This window comes from Macaca fascicularis, chromosome 11 (assembly GCF_037993035.2).
Source record: "Macaca fascicularis isolate 582-1 chromosome 11, T2T-MFA8v1.1".
NCBI lineage: Eukaryota > Metazoa > Chordata > Mammalia > Primates > Cercopithecidae > Macaca > Macaca fascicularis.
In genome coordinates, this window is record NC_088385.1 from 64,282,576 (window position 1) to 64,294,884 (window position 12,309).

General features: G+C 52.2%; 1 protein-coding gene across 24 annotated transcripts in view; it reads right to left on the reverse strand.

Annotated features, from left to right (window-relative positions):
- Positions 1-4: 4 nt before the first annotated feature.
- ARHGAP9 (Rho GTPase activating protein 9) overlaps positions 5-12,309 on the reverse strand; it is a 17,411-nt gene continuing 5,106 nt past the window's right edge. The window contains exons 2-19 of one of the 24 annotated variants that reach the window (XR_012420385.1): positions 7,483-7,547; positions 6,847-7,180; positions 6,294-6,511; positions 5,205-5,426; positions 4,914-5,027; positions 4,629-4,721; positions 4,346-4,407; positions 4,120-4,210; positions 3,827-3,922; positions 3,589-3,687; positions 3,226-3,367; positions 3,034-3,141; positions 2,630-2,728; positions 2,381-2,458; positions 2,207-2,231; positions 1,789-1,923; positions 1,346-1,451; positions 5-416 (exon numbers count right to left, since the gene is read on the reverse strand). Coding sequence is in view for 15 of the 24 variants with exons in the window: in XM_045366582.3 (XP_045222517.2) it covers positions 245-416; positions 1,346-1,451; positions 1,789-1,923; positions 2,178-2,231; positions 2,381-2,458; positions 2,630-2,728; positions 3,034-3,141; positions 3,226-3,367; positions 3,532-3,687; positions 3,827-3,922; positions 4,120-4,210; positions 4,346-4,407; positions 4,629-4,721; positions 4,914-5,027; positions 5,205-5,426; positions 6,294-6,511; positions 6,847-7,180; positions 7,483-7,547 (2,345 nt within the window). In the remaining 9 variants the exon portion in view is untranslated. Of the gene's footprint in view, positions 417-1,345; positions 1,452-1,788; positions 1,924-2,177; positions 2,459-2,629; positions 2,922-3,033; positions 3,142-3,225; positions 3,368-3,531; positions 3,688-3,719; positions 3,990-4,119; positions 4,211-4,345; positions 4,408-4,628; positions 4,722-4,913; positions 5,028-5,204; positions 5,427-5,529; positions 5,612-6,293; positions 6,512-6,846; positions 7,181-7,482; positions 7,548-12,309 lie in introns of those variants that run through there. The other 23 variants (XR_012420387.1, XR_006690769.3, XR_012420386.1 and 20 more) reach the window with 23 other exon arrangements.

Below are 12,309 nucleotides of genomic sequence, written 5' to 3' on the forward strand. Positions count from 1 at the left end.
AACATGCCACTTTATGTGTTATTATGTTGGGGAGGAATGATAACAGGGAACAAGAAGAGAAGCAGGGGTTAATCCACTCACTTTCCTCTTTAGAGAAGCTCCCTCACCCATCCCAACCCCTCAAGTCACACTCATGAAGATGGAGATAGTCATTTGGGAGATTTAAAGGGATGTCCTCAAAACAGAACACCAGCCTCTCACCACCAGAGATGACTGGAAATAGGTTTTCTCTTCCTTCCCTGGGTCAGGGGAAGAGGCTGGTGAAGTTGGTGAGCATCAGCTGGACCAGCTGCCCCGGGTAGAGAGCATGGGCTGCTGGGTCAGATGTCTCCTGCTCTGGCCGAAACAGGGTTGGTCCAAACACAATTCCCAGGTTGTGGGGAGTCATGCGATTCTTATCTGAGTGTGCTATCACCCTGTGGGCAAAGGCAAAGGAAGGGGATATATGGCAGCAGCTTGCCACTTCATAGCAATCTAACCCTTCAAAGGTCTGAGCAGGGAGGAGGCCACTCTGGGATTCCTCCATGTGGTGACAAAAAAAACAAAGAGACACAAGGGGAATGAAGATGGACCAGTGGAGAAACCTTCAGGATACAATCTGAAGATGCAACTGCCTCTTCTGGCTTTAGGGACTACTGTAAGAGTTCTATCTGCTCACGGTTTGGGAGTCTTTAATTCAAATGGCCATGCCCTCTCAGAAGTCACTGCCCAGGCCCAGTTCAACCAAGGAAGCCATCAGCAAGGTCCCAATGGGAGACAAAGAGGCAGAGGGAAGGGAGAGGCAAGATTTCCCTTATTTCTTTCACAGCATCTTGGTTCCATTTCCCCACTTGATGCTGACCTTTAAGTTTTGACCTAAAGGCTTTGATGGGCGTGGTGGCTCACACCTGTAATCCCAGCACTTTGGGACGCTGAGGTGGGTAAATCACCTGTGGTCAGGAGTTTGAGACCAGCCTGGCCAACATGGTGAAACCCCGTCTCTACTAAAAATACAAAAATTAGCTGGGCGTGGTGGCAGGTGCCTGTAATCCCAGCTACTAGGGAGGCTGAGGCAGGAGAATCGTTTGAACCCGGGAGACAGAGGTTGCAGTGAGCTAAAATTGCACCACTGCACTCCAGCCTGGGTGACAGAGCAAGACTCTGTCTCAAAAATAAAAAAAAAATAATAATAATTTAAAAAAGGCTTTGACCCTGGTAATATGCTCCTGCACAGAGGTTGCCTGTTTCCTCACCTGCCCATTAAACTTGGGTGCTTCCCTACCTTCACTCCACCTGCACGGAGTCCCTGTGGCATTCCCCACTCCACCTTTCCCCAGCATGAACAAAGAGGTTCAGTCTTCCTGACCTGCACAAATGCTCCAGGAGGTACCGTAGAGTGTCACGGTTGGGCTTTGGCATTGAGCCTATTAATTCTTGTATCTGAGAGAGGCACTGCTCTGATTCGGAGAGTGCTAGAAAGAGAGAGTAATGGGAAAGGCATTTGAGTGAGGTTAGGGAAGGTGCTAGGACAGGGTGAATAAATTCACTGCTCTTTCCTACAGGCATGGAAGACATCACAAATCTAGTACAGCTTTCTTTTTCACGTAGCCCAACTATTACCTCATAATTCTTTTCAGTTCAGCCCTCTAAACATTCACAAAAAAGCACCTGGAGCAGGCACCTGAGTTGAATGTTATTTTCCATCTCTAAAGTCAGAATGGGAAAGAAGAGTATAAGGGAACCTCTATTCTATTATTTACCACCCGTGTCCCCCATATCAAGGGTTCTTTCCAAAGCTCCAATCCTTACCAAGGGCAGCGCGGAAATGGGGCAGCAGCAGTGGTGGCACCAGAGGCTGGGGCAGCTCCCGGAGAAAAAGCTTCAGGGCTCCGGTGACCACATGAATGTCATCCCACTCAGTACTGTCCAAATCTAACCGACCTTCTGGAGGGAGAAGGAGGTATAGGGGCTTCAGGGCTCATGAAGGGCCAGAAAGATCTAGAGACTGAGAGATTAGAAGTTCTGGAGAAATCCAGTCAAAGCAGACTATAGGAATGCCTAGAGGGTCTGCAGTGGGGCAAAGTAGCTAAGGTGGGGATGAGGACAACCCTCCCAGGAGTGGTACATGGAGGTATCCATGAGAAGCAAAGAGGATATGTGGAAGTTTTAGGGATCTGAGGGGTCTTCCATGTAAGTACCTTGTCCTGGCTGTTCTGGGAACACATACCTCCCATCGGAGGTGACTGCACGCTCTGCAACATGAATGAGAAGAGATCAGGAGCTAAGACATGCACTTCCAGCCTGATGGTCTCTGTGCTCTGCCAGCTTCCTCATGTAGAATCTCCCATGGTTCTCAGGCAACACATTCTTAGTACAACCACTGGCCCACAAACCTTCTCACCTCTGTCCACCAGAAATCGAAGTTTCTGGACCACTGCCAAGTTCCCGCTCACCCGATAAATGCCATCCACATCCAGACCTGGGAGATGAGGGAGGAGTAGATGAGGACTGCTGCTTAAAAGTGTGTGTGGTGAGGAATATAAGGGTGGAGAGAAAAAGGGCAGTAGGAAGACTAAGTAGAAGGGGGGAGGCAGAAAATTCTACGCCTTAGCCTGTTGGAAGAGAATTCTGGGGTCTCTGAGAAAATGACCTCTTTTATCCACAGCAGCAATGCAGAGCCGCACAAAGCTGGGCACCGTGTCTCCTTCCCGCTGGCAGAGTGATTCCAATTGGCAGCCGAACACCTGGTCTGGGGAGGCAAAGTGAGGCGGGAGCCAGTGCCAGCGTCACTCACCGGAGCTCTTTTCAGCATAGGTCTTTATCCTTAAGTGAGGCTGGTCCTTCTGGCTGCCTGGGCAAGGAAATACACTCCGCCCCCCTTCCCCTGCTTCAAACAATCTGACAAAGGGGTACACGTCTTCCCGGCTTCTCCTCTAAACAATCTGGGGTAGTGGGAAAGCAGCAGTCACAGAAGGCTGTGGTCTAGTTCTGGGAAGCTCTACTCTGAGCCTCGCTGGAGTTTTCTTATCCAGGAACCTGGCCCAGCCCCCTCACCTCGGAGCAGACCCCGCTCCTGCAGGCTTTGTAAGGGTGGTCTCTTTGCGATGAGCCGCTTTAGTTTGTTGCGCACGCGGTTCTGCTCGGTGCCTTCGGGCCCCCGAACTACAGGAGGCAGGTGGAGCGGGGCGTGAGCGCCCAGGAGCCTCGCTGCGCTCCCGGACCCTCCCTCCCCGGCCCGCGCCTCACTGGAGCTCCGGCGGCTGCTAAGGCGCAGCAGCGGTTTGGACACCGGCTCCGACTCCTCTTCTTCGTCCTCCCCGGCGCTCAGCTCCGCCAGCTCCGCGGGTCCAGAGCCCGACAGACGCAGCTCCAGGGGGTTCTCCCGATCCTAGACCCGGGGCGGGCCGTGTCGAAGGTGAGAGAGGAGAGAAATCTGCACCCCTAGCTGGACTCTGACCCACTGCCAGGGTCCCACGTCCCAGCCCCGCCCCAGGCCGGGCTCTCCACAGAGCCTACCCTGCCCCCACCGCCCCTGATTCCTACAGTTCCTACCCCACTCCCTTGGTCCCGGCCGGCCCGAGCCTCCCTCCCAGCCTGCACTCCTCTAACCAGCCGCTCGATGACAGTCCGCAGCGCGCGGTGCCAGGCTCGCAGCTCTGTCTCGTGGTCGGACTGCAGCAGGAACTCGTGGCCAGGGACCGTGCGGATCTGAGGGCCAGGCGGGGAAACGTTCGGGTCAACGGGGAGGAGTATAAAAAGCAGGGAGACCTAGTGGGAGGCCTGCGCGGGAGATTGGGGGCGCCCTCTGGTCGGGTGGGGCCTTGGAGACGCGCGGGAGGGCGCTCACGTGCAGGACGTTGCGGCGGCTGGACAGGTGGCGGCCGTGCGCCAGGGCCGCCCCGCGCAGGTCCACGCTGCTTTCGGGCCGGCTACCCGCTGGCCCCTGACAATGAGGGAGGAAACTGAGGCCACGATGCTGTTTCCTTCAATGTTTCCCTCTCCCCGGTGGACTGTGAGGAGGTGGGAGGCTTCCTCACTTCTTTACCTTCCTCTGCACCGCCCTCCGCGCTGCCGCGCCCCACATTGGCGTAAGGCGGAGGCAGCGCCCTCACCCCTCCTGCTCCCCTAGCTCACACTCACCCAACCAGAGGAGGGCGCTGTCGGCGGTGGCTCTCGGTAGAACACTAGGCTGTTACCCGTTAACACCACCCAAGACGGGCCCCAGTTCTTCCTGCGGGGGCAGAGAGGGGAGGTAGTGGTAGTGAAAAGGTCATTCTAGAATTACACGGGGAGGGTGCTCTTCCAACACCCTGCTCTACCCTACGGAGTTGACAGCCCAGGCCCTAGCTGTATTCCGGGTTCTCACCTGAGCTTGCGCCCTCCTTGGGCAATCTTGGTCATGTTGAGCAGACCCGACTTTTCCACCTCCTGGGAAATGGAGGGAATGGTATCTGTAAGTCACCCTGCGCCCTCCACAGTGGCCACGGCGTTCCCTAGGGGGTCTCCCAGGAGTGAAGTCCCTTAAAGTTGCTGAGGGAGGGCTGGGTAAGAGGATAATTCAGAAAGAGGAAGATGTTTTTGAGGAGCAGGAATTGGGGGGGTGTGGGGCAGGGAGGATCTTGACATTCACAAAGAAATGGGAGATTCACATGGGGGTCTTCCAGGAGCTGCGGCAGAGGTCGAGGGGGCTGCAAGGCTGGAGGATCAAGCTTCGAGGTGCGTTGGCTGAGGCTGAGTGAACCCTAGGGGAGAGGATTGGAGAAGCAGGTGGGGAAACCCTTGACTCAGGGATTCCTGGCTGAAGGGGGAAGAGGGGTGGGATGTGGGTGAGAGGCAGGGGGTGTGATGGGGAATGGAGAATGTTTTACACAAAACAGAAAGTCATAACAAGCTGGCTTTTTCTGCATGTGATTGGGAGATGGGAGGGATCTCACCTGTGGGTCAAGCGGTTCTGGGGTCCCTGTGTCAGATCCGAAGCCTTTTGCCTGACGTTGCAGGACATCATTGTTCCTCTTCAGGGTCTGTGTCCCCTCCATGGAGCCAGGGTTCTGGGTTAGGGGAGGAGGAAATAAAGCTACATCCAGATGCCACCTCCACACCCTTCTTATACTTGGCTGATTCTTCTGATCTTCTGAGAGCCCCAGAGAGAAAACACACTACCTTGAGGTTCAGTAGGGGAAGGAAGAGCTTGGGGGACAGTGGAGAAGCAGGAGGTAAGGTCTCACCATCTCGCCGCGACTGCGGCGCGGGGGCTTCCAGGACTTGCAGCCAGTCAGTGAATTGATGTAGAAGCAGCGTCCGGAGTTGGGGTCCAGGTACTGCTCCCAGGCATCCAGCCTCTGCAGCGGGGGGCATGCAGGGCCTGGGGGTGGGGACCGGGGACAGCGGCGAAGGTCCACCAGGTTACAGTACACGGGGGGCTCTGACATGAGGGGCTGGGGGCCTGCCTGCCAGAAAAGGGGGAAGAAGGAGGTGGTCATTCTGCCTGTTGCCCTTCCCATGCTTCTCTTGGCCCTCCCACCTCCTACTCCCTCCCCATCGTCTTCTCACCGCCAGCTCCAGGCTGAGGTGACCCAGGTACTGGGGGAGAAACCCCAGGCCCCAGCTGCTTTTTAAAAATTCTCTCTCTCACAGTTTTCTTTGCTCTTCTCCTCACTTCCTGTTGCCAACTTCCCGCCTCCCTCACCCCACCCCCACCTCAGGGCCACAGGAAAGGGGAACAGGCTTTTTGTGTGTGTGTGCAAGGGGGGGGCATGCTGAAGGGGGTGCTCCACCCTCATATCCTGCAAGGTAAAAGAGGACAGAGAAGGGTCTACAGAAGGCAGGAGGAGCCCCTTTCCACCCACTGTTAAGAAAGAGAGGGAAGGGCTGAGCAAGTCACATCTTTAGAGGAGACCTGCTGTGGCTTAACAGGCAAGCAGAACACAAAAAAATCCTGCCCTGGGCTAGGAGTCTGGAGGAAGGAAGAACACAGGGCTGGCCTTTCAGTGCCTCCACTGCTCCCTGTTCCCTGTCCGCTCCGGGCCTTTGGTACCTGCTGTCCCTTCTCACCTCCTACCCAGTTTGCCTCTCGGCTGCCTCTTTCTCCTCCTGGTTCAGAGTCAACTGAATGCCGTCACCTCACAGATGCCTCCCTGCAACACCCCAGCCACTCTCCACCACATTAACTCGCCTTTGTAGATTTATCGTAGTACCAAGGGTTATCTTATTTATTCGTTTTTGTGTTTGTCATCCCCAGGGGAGTCCCTCGAAGGCAGGGGTGCTGTCTGTCTTGTGCCTAGAACAGGGCCCAGCTCAGAAGAGCTGTGACTCACTGTGCTGGCACTGGCTTCTGACGGCAAGTCTTCCCGGGAGAGGCATCTTCCACTTGGTCCTTCCTGGAAAGGCTTCAGAAGGCAGGGCCTCAGACTGTCAATGCTGACGCTCCTACACATTTTGGGGGGAAGTGGAGGAGGCTGCTCCAAACTAGCCTGAGCCCTGCTTGGGAGGGCCTGAGACAACTCCTCCAGGGAACCATGAAACAACTTCGGCCCTTGAAACAGAAAAGGGGAGGGTGGGTGGCAGATGATCAGAGGTGTTGTTGTAACTGGGTCCCCCATCTTGGGAGCTCACAGGGAAGACAAGGAGGGCAGAGGCAGGATGTAGAAAATGGCATGAGACCTAGAAGCCTTGGGACTAGGAGGACAGGTGGTGGGATGAGGATGCCATGGCGGGGGTGAGAGGTAGGCTGATCAAAGAAAAACAAGAGAAAATGGTTAGTAGAAGCTTGAGGGAGGGGGGGTCCTCCCAATAATTCCCAGAAGCCAGGGAGGTAGGAAGGTGAGGGGAGGTAGGAAGGTGAAGGAGGAGGGCTTAGCACTTACTCACCAGGAGTCCAGAGCAATTGGCTGGGGATGGCGGTAGTTGGACTCTGGGAAGGCATGGATTCCTCTGTCATATAGGCCGCTGGGACAAAGATGGGTCGAGAGGTGGAGGGAGCTTCTAGGCGTCTTGCCAACCACCAGTCAGAGTTGGTCTTTCGAAGCAGTAGAAACCTGTCCCCTTCAGCCAGAGACACTTGCCGGCCATCTGCCCCAGTATAAGTAAAGGCATAGAGGGCACAGAGCTGGGATCCCCGAGAAGGGCTTCGGGGGCCCAGTCCTAGGCTCCCCCAGGAACTTGGCCACCACCGGCTGGACAGCATTGTAGCCAGCACTGTCACCTGTGGGAAAAAGGGACACTGGAGACCCAGAAGGGAACAGGCCTGGCTGTCTCCAGGTAGAGAGACATGGTTCTAGGAGCAGTGTTGCAGGGAGGTGGGGACAGGAGCCCTTGAGTGGGGGGAGAGGGTAGAGCAGACAGCCTGGTGAGGATCGGTGACAGGTTTTGGGGGCTGAGAACTCTTGGTGGTGTCTGGTGAGGAAGTATGTAAGTAACGTAAGAGAGGATGTGGTCAGCAGGGCTGCATGGCCGGCAAGGCAGGAAATTAGAGATGACCCAGGTCAGTAGTCTTCCTCCAAGTACCTTGTGGGGCCCATCAGAAGATTCAGGGGCAGGAGTTGGTCCTGGGTGGTGGTGGGAGTCTTGAGCTGGACACAGGAAGGAGATAAGAAGAAAGAATCAGGTTTGAGACAGGAACAGGGAGACACAAGGTTAATGACAAAGACAAAAATGTGTGTTATTCTTTATTAAATTTACACAAGCATCAATGTTTCCGTTACCAATCACCTCAGACCATAGCTGCGTGCTTCCTGTGCAGACTCAGAGAGACATGGTGACAGAAAAACAGAAAGCCAAATAAATAGCAAGACCAAATTAGAAAGAATGACAAAGTGGGAGAAACACAGAGGGATTCAGAGTTAAAATATCACCACCCTCCCAATCCAGGACACAATTTTAGGAGCTGAGAAGCCTTGATACTGTCCTGTATACACAAGCCTCTTGAGGCGGGAGCTACTTTAGTGGTGTGGGTTCAGTCGTGCTTTTTTTTTTTGAGACAAAGTCTCGTTCTTGTCCCCCAGGTTGGAGTGTGATAGCGTGATCTCGGCTCACTGCAACCTCTGCCCCCCAGGTTCAGGTGATTCTCCTGTCTCAGCTCCCTGAGTAGCTGGGATTACAGGCGCCTGTCACTATGCCTGGCTAGTTTTTGTACTTTTAGTAGAGACAGGGTTTCACCATGTTGGCCAGGCTGGTCTAGAACTCCTGACCTCAGGTGATCCACCAGCCTCGGCCTCTCAAAGTGCTGGGATTACAGGCGTGAGCCACCGCGCCCGGCCTCATTTATGCTTTTAACAAGGATTGATTGAGCGCCTCCTGCGTGCAAGGAGCAGTGTCAGGCACTGGATATGAGAGACGGGAATGAGCCCTTTTGGAGCTTAAGGAGAGACAGACCTTAACTAATGACACAATAAACTTAATAATTACAATTGAATCAGAGACAATGGACAAGTAATACAAGATGCTATGACAGGTAGATAGGGGGCTGATGTCAGCTTCTTCCTGGTGGAAGGTGGGAACTGACCTTCCCTGGATTCCCAGCACTTTAAAACCCACACTTCTGCTTCTGCCTTACCTGACCACTCCTCTTTTCCCCTTCTCTCAGCTTCTCCTTTGCACAATGTGAGGCTTTCTGTCTGGGTTTGGAGAGGTGGATTAAGGAGCGAATGCCCCTCTCCACTGGTGATATCAGAGAGCCAGCTCTCTTTCCCTGAGGGCTGGGTGGCTAGTACTGGGCTTCTGCCTCAGTGATCTTCCTTCTTAGTTTACCTTACTTCAACACATGGAGAACCCTACCCCTCAACTCTTCCTTCCCACTTCCAAAATAGTGACTAATTTCACCCATTTAGTCACTTATTCATTCATTTGGTGTTCGGTGCTCGAATCCACCCTTTTTTGCCTTCTCTGAAACTCTCTCTCCTACACTTTAGCTTGTTTTTGTTGGCTTCGTTGCATTCACTTTTAAACATATCCAAGTCTCTCCCGTCTTTAGACAAACCTCCCCTTACTGGGCTTTCCAGGTGCCACCATATATACGTCTCTCTCTTTCTTCTTCTTCTTCTTTTTTTTTTTTTTTTTTTTTTGAGACGGAGTCTCGCACTGTCGCCTGGGCTGGAGAGCAGTGGCACAATCTCAGCTCACTGCAACTTCTGCTTCCCAGGTTTAAGGGATTCTCCTCAGCCTCCCAAGTAGTTGGGATTACAGCCGCCAACACGCCCAGCTAATTTTTTTGTATTTTTACTAGAGACGGGGTTTCACTGTGTTGGCCAGGCTGGGCTCGAACTCCTGACCTCGTGATCCGCCCACCTCAGCCTCCCAAAGTGCTGGGATAACAGGCGTGAGCCACTGCGCCCCCTCCTCTGTCTTTCTTTTTACAGTCAAACTTCTTGAGTTGCCTACACTGTATGGGGACCTCCATTTCCTGTCCCCTCACTCCACCACCTTTTCAAAGTCATTCCTCACTAGAGTCACCCTGACCTTGCATGAACACGCTGCAGTCCTTTTTTTGCTTGACATCTCAGCAGCAGGCAACACAATTGACCTTTCTCTTCTACAAATGCTCTGCTGGTATCCCTCTTACCTTTCTAGCAGTTCCTTGTCTGTGGCATGAGGAATGACCTTCCTCTGCCTGTTCCTTAAACCACAGAAGCCTGTCTGAGATCCTGTGCCCCGTGCTTTCTGCACGTCCTCCCTGGGTGGTCTTATTCTCTCCCCAGCTCAAATGATTTCCATATGCTGCTAAGGACCATATCTCCAGTCCAGATCTTTCTCTGGGGCTTCCATCTAATCCACTGTCCACCAAAAAATCCACTTGAGTATTTCTCAGGTACCACGAACTCAGTATGAACCAAACTGAACTTGTCAGCTTTCCCCACAAACCTGTTTCTCTCCCAATACCACTACTTAGTTTAATATGAAATCAATAAATATTGACCTGGTACAGTAGCTCACACCTATAATCCCAGCATTTTGGGAGGTCAAGGCAGAATATAACTTGAGCCTAGGAGCTTGAGGTGCAACATAATAAGATCCTGTCTCTACAAAAAATTTTTAAAAATTAGCCGGGCGTGGCAGTGTGTGCCTTGTAGTCCCAGCTGCTTGGGAGGCTGAGGTGGGAGTATCTCTTGAACCTGGGAAGTTGAGGCTGCAGTGATGCGTGATAGTGCCACTGCACTCCAGCCTAGGCAACAGAGTGAGACTCTGTCTCAAAATAAATACGTTAAATAATTTAATAAATATTTATTGAATGTTCACTACCATAAATGCCAGGCAGGAACTATGTGCTAGGCATTGTCAATTAAGATGGTAAATATGGGACCAGGTGCACTGGCTCACACCCAGCTCAATCTCAGCACTTTGGGAGGCTGAGGAGGGCAGATCACCTGAGGTCAGGAGTTCAAGACCAACCTGGCCAACGTGGTGAAACCCCACCTCTAAGAAAAACACAAAAATCAGCCGGGTGTGGTGGCAGGTGCCTGTACTCCCTGCTACTCGGGAGGCTGGGGTAGGATAATTGCTTGAACCCAGGAGACGGAGGTTTCAGTGAGCTGAGATCGTGCCACTGCACTCCAGCCTGGGTGACAGAGCGAGACTCTCTCTTAAAACAAAACAAAAAAATATGATCCCTGCCCACTCATAACAATGAAACTACGATGTAATAATGATCACTATGATAGAGGAAATACTATCATCTGCTGTAGCACATAGAAAGTATGCCCTATTTCCCATGCCAGAAACCTAGCAGCCGACCTGAATTTATCTTGTTTCCTCACCACCCGCATTGATTCAATTGATGACTGAACACTTCAATTTATATTTTCCCAATCTACCTACCTTTTATCCCCACAACTACCACTCCTTTACCCTGGACGATATAACTTCCTAACTAGTCTCATTGCATATAGTTCTGCTCCCCTCCCATCCATTCCTGACACAGCAGCCAGAGTGACCTTTCTAAAACACATATGCCCTGCTACTCTTCTGACTTAAACTTTCCACATTTTATAATGTCATTTACAGATTCCCTCTCTATCCTTTTCACAGTCTCCACCACAAACTCCACACTGCAGTCTTATGCGAATTCCTCACATTCTTAAAGTGCACTGAAATCTTTGATCCTTTGCATATGTTGTTTCCTCTGCCTGAAACACATCTCTTCTCCACTCCCTCCAGTCTTCACCTAGATAACTCTTACTCATCACTGAGATCTCAGCTGAAAGGTCACTTGCACAGGAAAGCATTTCAGCCAGGTGCGGTGGCTCACGCCTATAAACCTAACACTTTGGGAGGCCAAGGACGGTGGATCACTTGAGGTCAGGAGTTTGAGACCAGCCTGGGCAACATGGTAAAATCCTGTCCCTACTAAAAATACAAAACTTAGCTGAGTGTACTGGCCCAGCTACTGTAGTCCCAGCTACTTGGGAGCCTGAGGCACAAGAATGCCTTGAACCTGGGAGGCAGAGATTGCAGTGAGCTGAGATCATGCCACTGCACTCCAGCCTGGTGACAGAGCGAGAGTCTGTCTCAAAAAAAAAAAAAAAAAAAAAAAAAAAAGGTTGGGTGCAGTGGCTCACACCTGTAATCCTAGCACTTTGGGAGGCCGAGGCAGGTGAATCACAAGGTCAGGAGTTCGAGACCAGCCTGGCCAACATGGTGAAACCCCGTCTCTACTAAAAATACAAAAAAATTAGCTGGGCATGGTGGTGGGCACCTGTAATCCCAGCTACTTAGGAGACTGAGGCAGGAGAATTGCTTGAACCTGGGAGGCGGAGATTGCAGTGAGCCAAGACTGCGCCACTGCACTCCAGCCCGGGTGACAGTGCGAGACTCTGCCTCAAAAAAAAAAAAAAGCATCTTTTCACCCTTTAGAGGGGCCCTAACTCACACTTTAAGGATTATTTTATTTTCTGACTTTCAGGAAGTCTGTGAGTGCTTCCAAGGTAGCAGAAGCCCACATCCATTTTGTTGATAACTGTGCCTTCAATGCCTTCTATGGTCACTTCTACAGCGATTTCTGGCGTAAAGTCACATCTTTGTGCCTCAGTTCCCTCATTAGTAAAATGGAGATGAGAGACCTACCTCAGTTGGTTTATTTATTTTAGACAGAGTCTCGTTCTGTCGCCAGCCTGGAGTACAGTGGTGTGATCTCGGCTCACTGCAACCTCCGCCTCCCAAGTTCAAACAATTCTCCTGTCTCAGCCTCCCGAGTAGCTGGGATTACAGGCATGGGCCACCATGCCCAGCTAATTTTTGTATTTTTAGTAGAGATGGGGTTTCACCATGTTGTCCAGGATGGTTTCGAACTCCTGTCCTCAGGTGAGCAGCCCGCCTTGGCCTCCCAAAGTGCTAGGATTA